This window comes from Sorex araneus, chromosome 5 (genome assembly GCF_027595985.1).
Source record: "Sorex araneus isolate mSorAra2 chromosome 5, mSorAra2.pri, whole genome shotgun sequence".
In the NCBI taxonomy this organism is placed as follows: Eukaryota; Metazoa; Chordata; class Mammalia; order Eulipotyphla; family Soricidae; genus Sorex; species Sorex araneus.
Genome location: NC_073306.1, coordinates 40,427,005 through 40,443,395, shown reverse-complemented (window position 1 = coordinate 40,443,395; position 16,391 = coordinate 40,427,005). Strand labels below are relative to the sequence as shown.

The following is a 16,391-nucleotide window of genomic DNA, read 5'->3' as shown; positions in this document are numbered from 1 at the left end:
TAAATAACTGTTGGCCACTGAATTTGTGCCAGAAACACAGGAATACAGGCATATTATGATTAAACATTCTTGAGCTCATGACATTCTTGAGTAATAGTAAAAGGACGGTCCTGAGGCTTATTAGAGTGAATACATTTGAGGGGCTGCGGAGTTAAATACAGGGTAGAGCAAATGCCTAGTATGTGCAAGTTTGATTCCTTGCCCTGGATACTTCCCTCCCAGCACAATTCACCCTAGAGGGACTGAACTTAGCTCAGAAACTGGAACCTTGGTTCAGACTCCTTCCCAGCACTGCCAACCATGGCTCCCATGAAAAAATAGAGTGAAAAAATAGAGTGAGTGTGTTTTGAAACTAGGATTTAAACTCAGTACTATTTTATTTAATAGTATGTGTTTTGGTGGTTGAGAGATAGCACAGGGATATTGTTTGCCCCCCATGTGGTTGACTTTGGATCAATCCCTGAGCACTGCCTGGAGTGACCCCTGAGCACAGAACTAGGAGTAATCCCTGGGCACTGCTACATGTAGCCCAAAACAAAGTCTGTGCTTTGGAGAAGCTGGAAGTTGTCTTAGAGTTTTTCACTTGAACACATACCAAATTATTTCTAGCTCCCACCACTTGTACATTATTTGCTCATTCATTGGTTCATTCATTGTACAAATTTCCCTGAATAGGCATCTGGTTCTAGTTAAGATTCTAGATAAGGTGTTAGGCAACAGAGGCACAACCTGACTCTGTTGTCATGAGTACTGCCCACAAGGATATACAGTGTAATAGGAGCCAGTCCTAGACTGAGACATAAGAAGAGCAGCAGAGTTAATTTTATCGCTAAGGGAGGCCCCATAGTGGTTTAGTTTAAAAGCAAGTGGTTTTCCTATGAGAATCAGACTTCAAGGTTTGGTGTAGTGGGTACAAATAAATTGTCTTCTGATCCCTCACCCCATCCTGAAGATGTATGGGGTGGGAGAGAACGAGCAGCTGCTATGAGAGAGCACTGAGGGAGGGATGTGGTAATCTGGGGCATGGCTTCTCAGCCACAGCAGGAAGTGGAGGGAGGGCTTGCTAAATAGGCCCAAGTTAGGGAGCTTATCGACCATAGGACTTTGCTTCAGGAGGGCTCAGTTGGAAGGTTATTCAGGAAGCAGGTGTTAAGTATCTGAATTGGGAATGAGTTTTGGGGGTAAGAATGATCTGCTGATCACAGAGAACATAGATGGATCAAAGTGGTCAAGAATAACAAGTTGGGGCTGGAGTGATAGCACAGTGGGTAGGGTGTTTGCCTTGCACGTGGCCGACCCGGGTTCAATTCCCAGCATCCCATATAGTCCCCCGAGCACCGCCAGGAGTAATTCTTGAGTGCAGAGCCAGGAGTAACTTCTGTGCATTGCCAGATATGACCCTCCCGCCCAGAAAAAAAGAATAACAGATGGAGGGGCAAGAGCAATAGTACAATGGGTAAGTCATTTGCCTTGCATGTGGCTGACCCAGTTTCAATTCCCAGTAACCCATATGATTCCCTGAGCACCTCCACGAGTGATCTGTGATCCTTGAGTGTAGGGTGAGGAGTAAGCCCCGAGTAAAGCCAGTGTGATGGGGCAGGGGGTAGAGGGGGGGAAGATGACCAAACAGATCTCAAAACAAAAACAAGAACCAAGAATGACAGGTGGTAAGAGGATAGTATGGGGCGGGGGGGAGCGGGAGATGGGGGGTGAGAGAGGGACACTTGGAGGGAGGGTGTTGGAACATTGTATGCATGAAATCCTATCATTGACAGTATTGTCAATAATGAATAAAATTTAAAATATTTTTTAAAATTTTAATAAAAAAAAAGAAGAAGAATGACTAGGGTAAGAGACAAGAAACATGGAAGCACTTAGACCCAACCAAAACTAAGGGATAAGTACATACTCAGGTTTCTGAGGCTCCTTTTAGTACAGGATGCAAGGTACAGTGTCTGCTCAAAGGTAACTAGTAGAATGTGGGGGACATTTGTAAGGAAGTGAAAATAGGAAAATATGCCTGACTGGAAGCCACTCCTCACCTCCCCCCCACTTTTGTTGTATTCTCATCAGCACAATATATAAATTCCTGAGAAATTTAGCATGGAGTAGAGAATAAGGATTGTGGGTATTAGGTTTAACATACTGGGTTTTTCCTTTTTCTTTGTTTTTGGGCCACACTTGGCTATGCTTAGGGCTTACTCCTGGCTCTGTGCTCAGAGATTCTCTTGGCAGGGCTCAGGAAAATGGGGATAGAACTAGCATTGGTAGCTTGTAAGGCAAATACTTTAAACTTTGTACCATCTCTCTGGATCTAGTAGGTTTTTTCTTATTGTTTTAACTGAAGCAGTCAATTCACTTAGTGAATGCTTTCTCCTTTGTCTCCTATTGTTTTCAGTTATAATCTAGTTAAATGAAAACAGGGCATGATACCATGGAAATACCTTAGATTACAGTATCAGTGGACTAGAATCTGATCACTAAAAGAAGTTTCAGTTCCATAGCTAATGAAGAACTCAGACAGGATGAGAGTTCAAGATTTAGAATGCCAGTGTTTCCATGCCGTCTCTTCTCATTCACAGCCTAACTTATCTTGCTCTTCTGAGCTTCAGTTTCATCAACTGTACCAAGGACCTTCCTTAGGGTGTGTCCATAACATTTATTTTCCATCATGACATACTAAATTACTTTGCTCTATGACTGCACATGACAAGTGTTCAGTAGAATATTCCAATGTACATGTTATAAACTGGATTATGTCCCCCTCAAAACTGATATGTTTAAAAAGAGGGACAGACATAGAAAGATTGCACTCATTTGTGGAATATAAAGTAACAGAATGGGAGGCTAACACCCAAGAATAATAGAGATAAGTACCAGGAGGATTACTCCACAGCTTGGAAGCTGGCCTCACATGCTAGGTGAAGAAGCAGCTCTGATAGAGAAGGGGTCACCAAGCAAAGGGTGCTGGGCAGGCCCACTAGGGATGGGAGATATGGGCTGATAATAGACTATAGACCGAACAAGATGCGTACTTAATACCTCTGTAGCAAACTACAACACCCAAAAAGAGAGAGAGCAAAAGGGAATGCCCTTCCACAAAGGCGGGGTGGGGTGAAAGGGACAGGGTGGGGATGGTGGGAGGGATGCTGGGACCATTGGTGGTGGAAAATGGGCACTGGTGGAGGGATGGGTACTCGATCATTGTATGACTGAAAGGTAAGCATGAAAACTTTTAAGTCTGTAACATTATCTCACTGTAATTCACTAATAAAAAACAATAATAAAAGAAAATAAAAGAAAAAAACTGATATGTTGAAATCCTAATTCCCAGTAACACAAATTGTAACTGTATTTGAACATGGGGTTTAAAGAATGAAATTAAAATGAACTCTCTCAGATTATTAGCCAGTGAGGAGGGGTAGGAAGAGGAAGACTAGAAGCGACATAAGAGCAGTGGTGGAGAGTCCTGTGATGTTGGTAAAAGTGCAGTAATTTTGTACATCAAAACCAAATATTGGGGCTGGAAAGGTAGTAAAGCAGGTGAGGCACTGGCCTTGCACAGAGGTGACCCATCTTCAATCCCCAGCACCCCTTATGGTCCTCTGAGTGCCACCAGGAGTGATCACTGAGCACAGACCCAGGAATAAACCCTGAGTACCGCAGGGTGTGGCCAAAAAACGCAAACAAAAACCTAACAGCAGTACAATTTTACCCATGTTACCTAAATTAATGTATATATGTATGTATATGGACTGGAGCGATAGCACAGCGGGTAGGGCATTTGCCTTGCACGTGGCTGACCCAGGTTCGATTCCTCCGTTCCTCTTGGAGAGCGCGGCAAGCTACGGAGAATATCCCGCCCCGAGATGTATTCGATATGCCCAAAACAGTAACAAGTCTCAGAATGGAGACGTTACTGGTGCCCGCTCGAGCAAATCAATGAACAACTGGACGACGGTGCCACAGTATATAAATTAAAATCTGCAAGATGGGTCCTAATTCAATATAACTGATGTTCTGATAAGAGGGGATTTGTACACAGGCATATAAACAGGTAAGACCTCATGAACAGAGAGAGGGAAGAGACAGAGAGAGACAGAGACAGAGAGACAGAGACAGAGAGAGAGGCAGAGACAGAGACAGAGACAGAGAGAGAACACACCAATCCTTGATCTTGTATGTGTGAACTCCAGAATGGTGAGGACTCAATCCTGTTGTTGTTTAATATCCCCTCTGTTGTAATGGCAGCCTTTGTAAACGAAGACCACACACCTTAGACCTTTTAAACGTGTGAGCAGCGGCATCCCTTATTCTGCAATTGCCCACCTTGCGACCCTATGTTCTCCAAGTGTCAAATAAAAGCCTCTAGGATGCCGGGCCTGCGGCGTGCACCACGCTCTTAGGAGAGGGTGGCTTCTGACTGCTAGCACCAAGACTTTTCTACTGAAGTGGCCGGGAACTCCACGGTCCACGGCCGAGAAGGGAATGCACGTTCATCACGATCCATTCCAGGGTGCTTTCTGCACGCCCCGGGGAGCGCTGCACGCCTGGGTGTGCCGCGTTGGGTGAAGAAAAAGGAGGGAAAGTGCTGCGTCGGAGGCGCCCGGCGCGCTGAAGTAGCGGGTGTTAAGGTGGGAGGAGAGGTGCTTGACGCGTCTGCTGGGGCACTTTGCACCAACAGAAGAGGCGAGCCGAGTCCGTACCCGGCGCGGGCCTCGGAGCCCGATCTTTCACGGGGGTCGGAGTGTTGGCTAGCGGCGGGAGGCTTGCAGGGAATCCCAGGGGCCGTTGGCACGGGGGACAGCCTCTCCAGTCCGACTAGGCGGTGCGGGCGGGCGGGCGCGTGCCCGACACGTCCTCGGGGCACTGCCCCCCTCCGGGCGCGCGCCCGCCCGCCCCACCCCGCCCCCTGGCCCGAGCCGGGCTCGGTGGACCCGGGGCCGCGCACGCCCCCTTCGCCCGCTGGGACCCCTGCCACGCGCGCCCCGCGCCCCGCGCCCCGCGCCCCCTCCCCGTGCGGCGGGCGCGCGCCGGCTCCCGCTCCCGCTCCCGCTGGCTGCGGCGGCGGCGGCGGCGGGGATTGTTTTTGTTGTCGCTGAGGCCGGAAGAGCCGCAGGAGCCGGGTCCCTGTCCCCGGGCCGGGCGCCGCCGCCGCCCCCTACCCAGCGGCCGCGTCTCCGCGGCGCCCCCCCCAGCGCCAATATTCCGGAGATCAAGCGTTACGCGGCGGCGGCGGCGGCGGCGGCGGCGGCGGCGGCGGGGCCCGGAGCGGGAGGCGCCGGGGACCGGGGCGAGGCGGCCCCGGCCGCCGCCATGGAGGCGCTGGGACCCGGTGAGGAGCGCGCTCGGGCCGGGTGGGCGGGCGGGCACGGCGCCCCGGCGCCCCACGGGCTCCCGCCAACTCGGGTGTTGGGGCTCTGGCCTCGGGGAAGGGACCCAGGGGCCCCTGGCACCCAGAGGAGGGAGGTGACCGGGGCCTCGGGGGGTGGGGACCGCGCCCCAGCCTGGGGAGATGAGCCAGATTTCAAGGTCTCACTACGGGAGGGAGGCCCAGGAAGGTGACCCGCGGCCCCGGGGAGAGAGGGGACCTGATGCCCTCGCGGGGTGCCGGTGTGTGGCCCCCCGCTTGCGCGGGGCCAGCTTGGGCCTCCGCGGGAATCATCTGTGCCAGCTGTCCAGCGGAGGCCTGGCCTAGACCCGTCCTGGAAAGACGCACCAGCTCTTCTCCCGGGTTTTCTTGCTCTGGGGTCGCAGCCCTATTTCCCTTCTCTCTGGCAGAGTTCCATAACCCTCGGTTACAGTGGAGAACTCCCCCACAAACACTTCTCACGCACCCCGGAGTCCAAGAGGCAAAGTACTCCTGCTCTCTCCCGGGCCTGAAGTCTCCTGGAATAGGCGCCTATGCCAGGGCGGGTGACTGTGCCCGAGTGCTCGGGGCTGGTGCCTGCGTGACAGGGAACTTATCAACCTGCCTGAGTTCTCTTGAACACTGGGTTATGGGGTGTGGAGGAACCGATGAAGGAGAAAGTGGTTGGGAAACTGCCACCCACTAGAACGGCCTCTGTGATCTCCCCTGCTCTTCCCAAACCAGAGGATCCGCTCTGGTTGAGAAGATAGAAATAAATGCCCTGCGGATGGGAGGTTGGTGGGACCCAATAGATTTAGCAATAGACTTTGTGCAGGTCCAAGCTAGTAATTTAAGAGTTGTAAAACCTGGGGTAAATGCCTTAAATCGTTCCTCCATCTAGAAAAGGATGATGATCATCCTTTTCGATGATTGGTGCATGATTAGTGAGAGAATGAAATGAGATCATATAGGAAATATGACTGTACAAACTCATGCATTTTTGAATGTTTCTTCTCTGCCTCCTATGAGTAACTCATAACTGAAATAACTGTCTCATTTAAACTGTATTGAAAGAGATTACTTTACTGTGCACCAGCTGAATTTCTTGGGAAAGATCAGTCTGTACTGTTAGGTACATCCCTGGGATTTTTTTGTGTGTGCTTGTTTGATTTCAGGTTTTACAGATTTGAGAATTTAGGACTTCATAAAGTTCTGAAAATAAATTTAGTAAAAATAGATTCCTACCACATTTATAAAATGTGCTTTAAAAAGCCTAATGTGATACAGTGAATGTCATATAGGTCTTTTCTGTGCCTAGAATATTTTTTCTGCCTGCTGTCTAGCAAACTCTTTTTTGGTGCTACAGTAGCTTGGAAACCCAATTAATAACAAGAAGCTGATTGCTGAGCCAGACTCAGAGCAAAGGGAGTTGATAGTCTTGTGGGATATTTCACTCAGGCTGGCTTAGAACATGGAAAAGCATTCTTGATTCTTTGTTGAAACACACCTAGTTATGCTTAACATTTTTAGTCTTTTTCCACTCCTCCCACTCTGTTTCTCCATTTTACTTTCTGACTGTCACTTGGAAATACAACAAGGTTACCACTTACTTTGCTTGTGTTTTTGTTTATTTATTTATTTTTGCTTTCTGGGTCACACCCAGTGACGCACAGGGGTCACTCCTGGCTCTGCACTCAGGAATTATCCCTGGTGGTGCTCAGGGGACCATATGGGATGCTGGGAATCGAACCTGGGTTGGTCACGTGCAAGGCAAACGCCCTACCCGCTGTGCTATCACTCCAGTCCTGCTTGTGTTTTTATAGTTTTGAAAATTACTATTATTATTTGGGTTTGGGGGTCATTCCCAGCAGTACTCAGGCTTACTCCTGGCTCTGTGCTCAGGGGAACATATGCAGTGCCAGGAATTGAACAAGGGTCATGCAAACATCTTATTTCTGTACCATCTCTCTAGCCCATTTTTTTTCCTTTTTGGGTCACACCTAGTGATGCACAGGGGCTACTCCTGGCTCTGCACTTAGGAATCACCCCTGGCAGTGCTCAGGGGACCATATGGGATGCTGGGAATCAAACCTGGGTCGGCCACGCGCAAGGCAAACTCCCTACCTGCTGTGCTATTGCTCCAGCCCCCCATTGTTGTTTTTTTGTTTTGGGTTTTTTTGTTTTGTTTTGTTTTGTTTGTTTTAAATACTGCTTGGTAATTTGGGAAATTTTTATAGCTATCAACTCATTTGATTCTCTGTGAGATTTACAAGGCAGTTTTAATACCCATTTTGCAAATAAGAGAATAGGTTAAGAGAGAGATTCCAGGACTTTGCTGGTCTCATGGTGAAGGGATGCAATAAGAATTAGACTTAGTCACGTAACTCCTAGTCTAATGCCTTACTCTGTTTCAGGCTGACTTCATCCAGTAAATGTGAGTTTATATTTGTTTCATTTTCAAAAGATTTAGTTTGCTGATGTTGTTACCATATTTTGGAGATGCCTCCATTATGAAATCCTGGAACCTTTGAGCACTGACTATAACAATTATGCAAATGCAGTCATAAAGGTAACTTTATTGACCTTTTACTGTTATAAAACATTAAGCCATATATATATAGAGAGAGAGAACTATCTATCTCTATACCTATATAACATCACATATATAGGTATAGATCTTATAATAGACTTATGATAGCACTATTATTATCACACTGTGCCCATTTTATGGATAAGGAAATCTGAGACATGGAGAGGCTAAGAAACTGACATAAGGTCATACAAAGTAGGGAGTGGTAAATGAGGATTGAAATTCAAACAGTTTGGTTCCAGAGCTTTAGCCATTGTGCTTTATTTAGTTCTGTATAGTCAGCTAAGTTTAAAGGAAACATCTTTGGGGTCAGGGAGATAGTTCAGGGGCTGGCTGAGAATGTGCTTTGCATGCAGGAGATCTGGCACCGTCTGGTCCCCTGAGCACTGCCTGGAGTGACCTCTTGGCACAGACAAATGTGGTCTGAAAACCCAAAATAAATAGTAGAGAACAACTCTGGACATTTTTATAATACAGGTTTTTTTTTTTAATTAAAAAAATTTTTTTTTGGTTTTGGGGACACACCCAGTGGTGTTCAGGGCTGACTCCTGGTTCTGTGCTCAGGGATCACTGCTGACAGGCACAGGGAGCCTAAAGGAGTGCTGAGGATTAAACCCAGGTCAGCCTCTGGTCTCTCCAACCCCAGCATAATATAGTTTTCTAACTAAAGCTAAATTTATTTTTTAAAAAATGATCATGGCTTGCTTGTGTTTCAAGTATGTATTCTTTCTTGAATATGTACATCTTTCTCTGCTTTTTTTCCCCAAACCCGAGTTCTCTCGTACATATATTGCCCTCTCTCACTTTCTCTCTCCCTCTCTACCATCACATATATCTAAATTTCTCTCAATAAATACTATTTTGATTCCCACAAAAAATAACAAAAAGAAATGATCCCTTACCTTCTAACTTTTATCTCTTCCCAAAGGGGAAAGAATGCATACATTGTTTATTTTCTCCATTTCTTTCTCTTTGGTATCAAGTATTTTTAAATTTTAATTTTTTATTATTTTGGGTCCCAAAAAAGTACCAGCTTACTCTTGGTACCGTGCTAAGGGATCATAACTCCTGGCAGGCTCGGGGGACCATGGGGTGCTGGGAATAAACCCAAGTCACCCATATGCAAGGCAAGCGCCTTACCCACTATAGTATCTCTCTAAATTGATACCAAGTAATTAAGAGAACTGTAGATATTATAGGATTATGAGGTATATTGAAAAAAAATATCTGGAATGTAAATTAGGAGATCTGGGTTTTAGTCAGTCTTTAAGATCTAGGTCATATCCTTGGGAAAATCATTTGATCCATATTTATACCACAAAGCTGAGTTTCTTCCAGGTTTATGATATAATGATTATTTACACATATGTTAAAATATGCAGTGCTGTGTTACCTATTTTCTAAAATATTCTATATTTGAAATAAGAAGGGTTTGATTCATTTATTGTATTATTTGCCTCTTTTTTTGTTTATAAAGTCTTGTCACACAAAGAATACCTCCTCTGTATTTGAGAAGTAGGACTCAACTCTATACAATATTTTTACTGTAAATGACATGCTTTTCTTTTGACTAAAACAATGATCTGTTCTTCAGTTTTAGGAATGACCGAGTTTCTGTTTAGTTTCTATCTGAAACTGCTACATGGGTTATTGACACTGTTCAGTTCAACAATTATTGAATTTCTACAATGAACTGGTAGTTGAATTAGCTCTTGAGCAGGTAACAGAAAATTGGAGGTCCATTTCTTGTAAGAGTTTATAATCTAGTGGAGGAAACGGAATAATATAATAACTTGTTCTCATTCTTATACAAAAAGAACCTTATCGAGAGGGTCTGATCACACCGGATATAATTCCTGGGAGATTCAGGAAAGACTTTCCAAAGAGGTTACATGTGACCTGATATTTGAGGGATGAGTAGGACTTTGAATAAATGAATTGAGAGCAAACAATTTAATATGTAAAAATATTTCCAGTACTTCGAGAATTGGTTTTTAGTGATCTAACAATACACTTTCATTAAAGTCTTTGTTTCGCTCTCCCAAATATTGTTGGACCAGAATAGTTTCTTGCTTCCAAGTTTTCTCTCCTTAGAGAATTGTCTTTGTTCTCAGTGAAATGTCATTGCAGTAAGAGAAACTGTTGTAACTTTCCGTTTGTAATCATAGCCCACACAACATCTACTGATAGCAGGAAAGATGGTTTTTGTCAGGGTGGGAGAACCGTTTAGACCATACCTGGGAGTGCTCAGAGGACCATGTGGTGCCAGGGATCAAATCTGGGCCTCCCACAACAAACCATGTGCGCAATCCAGCCCAAGATGTTTATTTTTTAAGTCAATGTCTAATTAACATTCTCATGAAGAAAAAAATAAGATTTTTTAAAATGTACATATAGCTCTCAAACTGTTCCCCAAATGCTCTTCTGCAGAATATTGATGTGTTGATTTTTAAGATGAAAGATTAAAAAAACAATCAGTGTTCTGGTAGAAAACAAGTGATAAGTTAAGCCGATAAACAGATTTATTTTTACATGGTATTTTATTTTTTGTTTTGTTTTGTTTTTTTGCTTTTTGGGTCACACCTGGCGGTGCACAGGGGTTACTCCTGGCTCTGCACTCAGGAATCACTCCCTGGCGGTGCTCAGGGGACCATATGGGATGCTGGGAATCGAACCCGGGTCGGCCGCGTGCAAGGCAAACGCCCTACCTGCTGTGCTATCGCTCCAGCCCCTTATATGGTATTTTAGAGAATTTCACATGATTGAGATTATTGGAATTTTTAGGGGAAAGAATATATAGCTTATTATGAAATCTGTAAGTTTCTGGTTTATAGTATCCTTTCTCTTTATGAAATATCTTGTGAAGAATCAAAGGAGTAATTTGGAATGACCACTCTGTTATGATCACAGTTTTTCAGTCTCAGTACTATTAACATTTTGGACTAGATCATTTATCCCGTGCAGTTTTGACTGTATACCTGACCCCCTACCTCCTTCATTTCAGTAGGATGAAGTTGTAATAACCATAAATATCTCCAAATATTTGCTAGTTTTCTTCCTAGGTGGATAAACCCTCCCTAAAGCCAAGAAGCCCTGATCTAGAGTCACTGATAAATTCCTTGAAAGTCGGGGTCTTTCTTTGTCCTGAGTCCAAAGTGAGATTTAAACACATGATAAATGAACAAATGAATGTTTGCTAAATAAATGAACTAGACTTTATGGTCTGGAAATCCCAGGCTGATCAGATTCTAAAATTATCAGATTATAAACAAGAAAAAGTAGTGTCATTGGTACTTACTATCAGAATTAGCAAGTAAATTGACAAACAATTGTTATTTAATCTTTGACTAAACAGTAACAATGCAAGCTAATTTGTGGAGGATTAAGGGATCACTGATAGCCTGAAGATGTCCCCAAATTCAGAAATACTTTTATTTTTAAATGTACATCAGTTGTAAGCCTTCATGTAGATCAACTAGTACAGCTCGTAAGAGATTTTATGCAGAAGCTTATATATGAGAGGAGTTCATCATCTAGTTTTTATGTCACCATATTGGAAATAGTAGTGTCTTGGCAAAACACTTAGAATCTCAGAGAACATGAGGTCAAAGACATCCCAAATTCTGGATAGCAGGTGTTCAATGAGTAACTTCTTATATTGGTAACTCCATCATCATAAACATTACAATGAAGGAAATATTCTCCTTTATGAATAAGTAGCACATCCCATGTCTTTCAATCTCTTCAGGACCTCCAACCAGCCTGTTTCAGCCACCTCGTCGTCCTGGCCTTGGAACTGTTGGAAAACCAATCAGACTGTTAGCCAATCATTTTCAGGTTCAGATTCCTAAAATAGATGTGTATCACTATGATGTGGATATTAAACCAGAAAAGCGGCCTCGTAGAGTCAACAGGTAAGGATTAGAAAGAGTAGACTTCTGAATATTCTATGGCATATATGCTTTATCATTCTCTTCTCTTGATTCTTTTCACACGTATGCTTTGTTTTTCTGTAGATGATAGATGGCTTCCTTTTTTTTTGTACACCCAGCAGTGCTCAGGGCTAACTTTTGGCACAGTACTAGGGGCTCACAGGGACCTTTGATGCACAGGGACCATGCCGTACTAGTGACTGAACCCAGGTTTCCACATTCAAATCATGCACTGCTGCCCTTTGAGCCATCTCCCTGGCCTAAGATGTTTCTTGAAAGCAAATCAGATGTTTTATACTTGGTTATCCTGTATTGATTCTAGCAAAGTACAGGATAAATTATTGTTTAGTCAGTAAATACTGAATGAAGGTGAAAGATCATTCATTGGCCAAGGGAGACGAATGGAGATGTTACTGGCGCCTGCTCGAGCAAATCGAAGATCAGTGGGATGACAAGTGATACAAGTGATACAAATACATGAAAAAATTAGTGTTTCACAGGAATTAAAATTTTGTTAGTGTTTGTATCTGATATGTGGAAATGTAAACAAAGGGAAGAATCGTCTTAAAGTGTCAAAAAAAGGAAACTCAGGGAAGTTCTGAGGTTTTTGTTATTTTTTTATATTTTGGGTCAAATCTGGCAGTGCTCAGGAATCACTCCTGCAGTTCCTGGGGACCATGAGGTGCCATGGATTGAACTCAAGCCTTCCACATGCAAAGCATATGCAGTTGGCTCTTAAGCCATCTCCAACGCCTGAGAAGTTCTGTTTATGTTCTGTTTATTTGTGCATTACCCAAAAGGGGTCCAGATTAAATTAAAGTACTATGCTATGTCTCACAGGAATTCTTCAACTTGAAGGAAGTCTTCAACTGTGAAGACATAGTCCTTTTTTTTTTCTTTTTGGGTCACACCTGGTGGTGCACAAGGGTTACTCCTGGCTTTGTGCTCAGGAATCACCCCTGGCGGTGCTCAGGGGGACCATATGGGATGCTGGGAATTGAACTCAGGTTGGCCGCGTGCAAGGCAAACACCCTACCCGCTGTGCTATCGCTCCAGCCCTGAAGACATAGTCCTTTTAACAGATCTGTTTTAATGTTATTTGTGGGGCCATATCCAATGCAGTCTACGGGCTGCTAAGGATCCCCCAGGTAGTGCTGGGAGGAGGGTATGTGGTCCCAGGGATTGAACCCAGGACCTCAAAAGGCTTCTGACAGTGTATTATTTATTTCCTTTTAATTTTCCCCCGCATCATGTTAGTGATACTCAAGTAGTTCTTAAAATTAAAATTCTTGCTCTTTGTGCAGGGTCAATAGCTCAGACTAGCATGCTTGTCTGAGAATGGGGGCGGGGGGGCAGTCACTGATCTTTATCTGTCATCTTCCCTCAGAGATGAGGAAGGACCTGCATGGAGAGGTCACTAGAATAGGAGAAATCCAGGATAGACTGAGAAGAAGACAGGGGATGACATTAAGTTGGAAGAATTTACCTCTGAGGTTTTAACCTTTCGGAACATTGAATTTAGTAATATGGTACTCACTGGAGAGCTTGACTGGTAGGGGGGAGGAGGGGAAGGCCTTAAGAAAGTTTAAGTTTAGGGCTGGAGCAATAGCACAGTGGGTAGGGCGTTTGCCTTGCATGCGCCTACCTGGGTTCGGTTCCCAGCATCCCATATGGTCCCCCGAGCACCGCCAGGAGTAATTCCTGAGTGCTGAGTGCAGAGCCAGGAGTAACCCCTGAGCATCGATGGGTGTGACCCAAAAAGAAAAAAAAAAGTTTAAGTTTAAGTGAGATTGAAGAACAATTAGAGAAAAAATCCTTCAAAGGATGTTTATGCAAAAAAATATAGATGTTTTGAGGAGGAGGAAGTGGAGAAACAAATGCAACTTTATTATCAGGGTTACACCTAGCAGTTCTGGGGACTGTGGCCATTCCCAGAAGTACTTGGCCAGATGCCCACAATGCTGGGCGAGTCATGTTCAGAGGTCACCAGGGAAATCTTCATTGTCTGCTCTTTGCATGGGGACCAGAGGGGCCACATCCTGAGGGGGAGAAAGTATAATTAAGATGGTAGAAGGTGAATATTATATAAGAAATCCTCAATGTTATGGATAGATTCTTGAAAACTGATTTATTTTTACTTATTTAAAAAATTTTTTGATGGGAGGCACACCCATCTGTGCTCAGGGCTTTCTTCTGGACCTATACTCAGGGATCACTCCTGGCAGGCTCAGGGACCATGTGTAGTGTTGGGGATCCAACCCTGGTCTGCTGCATCCAAGGCAGGTGCTCTACCCACTGTAGGATTATTCTGACCCCTTGAAAACTAATTTTAAGTGAAGCTATATATACTGAAATGAATTCTAGCATAATTAAGGGTTAAGTTCTTGTATCACTTTTAGTGACAAAACCATCATCAAAACTCCTAAGTCTCCAAACTCTTCTAACACTAAATAATTGTATCTACTCATTCGTCTTTATTTGGGGAGGTGGTGGGAACTGGGCCCATATCTGGTGGTGCTCATGGCTTATTCTTGGTTCTGTGCTTAGGGAACTCGTGGCATAACTTGGGACCTTATGGGGTATTGGGGTTTGAACTGGGATTTGCCAGTTGCAAGATAAGCACCTTCGCCTCTATCTTATCTCTTCGGCCCTCAGTCATTCATTTTCTAGCCTACATATTTTATTTCCCTGTGACAGAAGGCAAAACCCTGTCCCGGCGGCTCAGAGCACAGTGAGGGACCCACCTTGGATGCATGTCATTCGATTGCAAGATGAACTCACATATACTACATGCACTAAAGCTTCACACATCATATTTGAGATAAGTGAGGAAACCAGAGTACCCATAGAAACCCAACATATATTGGAGAATGTGCAAACTCCACACAAGAGTGGGCCTGACTAGATTTTTTTTTTCATCAGCATTACCATGAAATGAACAGAGTGACATTATTTGAGGTCCTACTATATTTGTATACTAAAAGTAATAATACAGTAGAGAGGGAAAATTTGATTCAGGAGAGAGGAAATTTTCTGGAGTAATAGTCAGGGGCATATTAGAATAAGTGGAATTGTGTGGCAAACATCATTCTAGGTCCAGAGAGAGAGAGTGTGTTCTGGGCTTAAGGCCCATGACTTGCAAGTGACAAACCCTGATTCAGTGTGTGCATGATGCTGCATGCATTGCCAGATGTGGCCCCCAAACCACTGAAAAAGAAAAGAAATATTCTATCATATACTTATGTACTTAACACCACAGCTTTTGTTATAAGCATTTTTTTTCTTCTTGGGTCATACCTGCAATGCTCAGGAGTTACTCCTGGCTCTGCACTCAGGAATTACTCCTAGTGGTGCTTGGGGGACCATATGGGATGCCAGAAATCGAACTTGGGTTGACCAACTGCAAGGCAAACACTCAGCATGCTGCACTATCTCTCTGACCCCTATTATAAGCATATAATATGCTTATTATATTGTAATATATTATAATAAATTATGATCACCATAATTTTACAAATAACATGTAAGAGATAAAGTAGCGCGTGCACAGCCATAAAGCTCTTCCACTTAAAATTGTTTAGGTGGCCCAAGGCAGTTACTTTTTTATTTTGAATTTTTGTTTATCTTTTTTCTTGCAAGGTGATTGTAAAAATTAAAATAAAGGTAGAAGTAAAGGGAAAATAAGTTTTAAAAGGACTTTAAAAAGTTGAAATAAAACAGAATAAAAGTGAAAATACCTCTTCACTGTCAAACTCTTTGTGATTATAATTTACGTATATAATCTAAAGCCCAGAGAGTTAACACAAAGGGCTAAGTGCATGTAGGAGGCATGACTTTGAACTCTAGCACCTCTCAGTACTGCTGGGATGGCCTCCAAACCAAAAAAAAAAAAAAAGAATAATATTATATGAGAAATTTTCCTTCTAGAAATATATGATACTATTATACTTTCAATTACTTTTTCAGTCACCTTTTTTGTTTATAAACATGTGACTTTCCCAACAGTTTCCTTTGTTATAGTTTAGCTAATTAGTGTTATATTTTGGTTTTTAAAATCTAGCACTTATTTGTGGGGCTCACCAACATCGGTATGACACAATGCCTGACTTTTCATTGACTCTAGTGTTCCTAACTTTGGAATAAACAAAGCTGTAAGTAGAATAACCAAATAGTAAAGGGATAACTGATTCCTATGAATATAATACATCTTAGATTTAGTGATTCTCAAATCTCTGAACTTTTTTCAGAGATCACTCTTTTTTCCAAACCAGTGTGCAGACATACCATTGTTCAATTATGAACATCCATGCCACACTTAGATAATAAAAATAGGCTATTCTTAAAGGCTTTATTTATTATAAGAAAGGATTTTGGAAAGCAGACATTTGAGAGGTTTCTGTAAATTTTATGTTCTTCATTTGCAGTCTCCTTTCATTGTAATTTTATACCCGCTTTAGTTCACATTGCTACCTTTTTTACCCATTAGTACTTAAGTAAATAGCATTCACTTTTATAAATT

The 16,391-nt window shown here is 43.4% G+C and overlaps 1 protein-coding gene across 4 annotated transcripts in view; it reads left to right on the top strand.

Moving 5' to 3' along the window:
• Positions 1–5,033: 5,033 nt before the first annotated feature.
• AGO4 (argonaute RISC component 4) overlaps positions 5,034–16,391 on the top strand; it is a 39,267-nt gene continuing 27,909 nt past the window's right edge. Inside the window, exons 1-3 of one of the 4 annotated variants that reach the window (XM_055139477.1) lie at positions 5,036–5,335; positions 7,815–7,919; positions 11,689–11,854. Coding sequence is in view for 1 of the 4 variants with exons in the window: in XM_004614253.3 (XP_004614310.1) it covers positions 5,317–5,335; positions 11,689–11,854 (185 nt within the window). In the remaining 3 variants the exon portion in view is untranslated. Of the gene's footprint in view, positions 5,336–7,814; positions 7,920–11,688; positions 11,855–16,391 lie in introns of those variants that run through there. The other 3 variants (XM_004614253.3, XM_055139479.1, XM_055139478.1) reach the window with 3 other exon arrangements.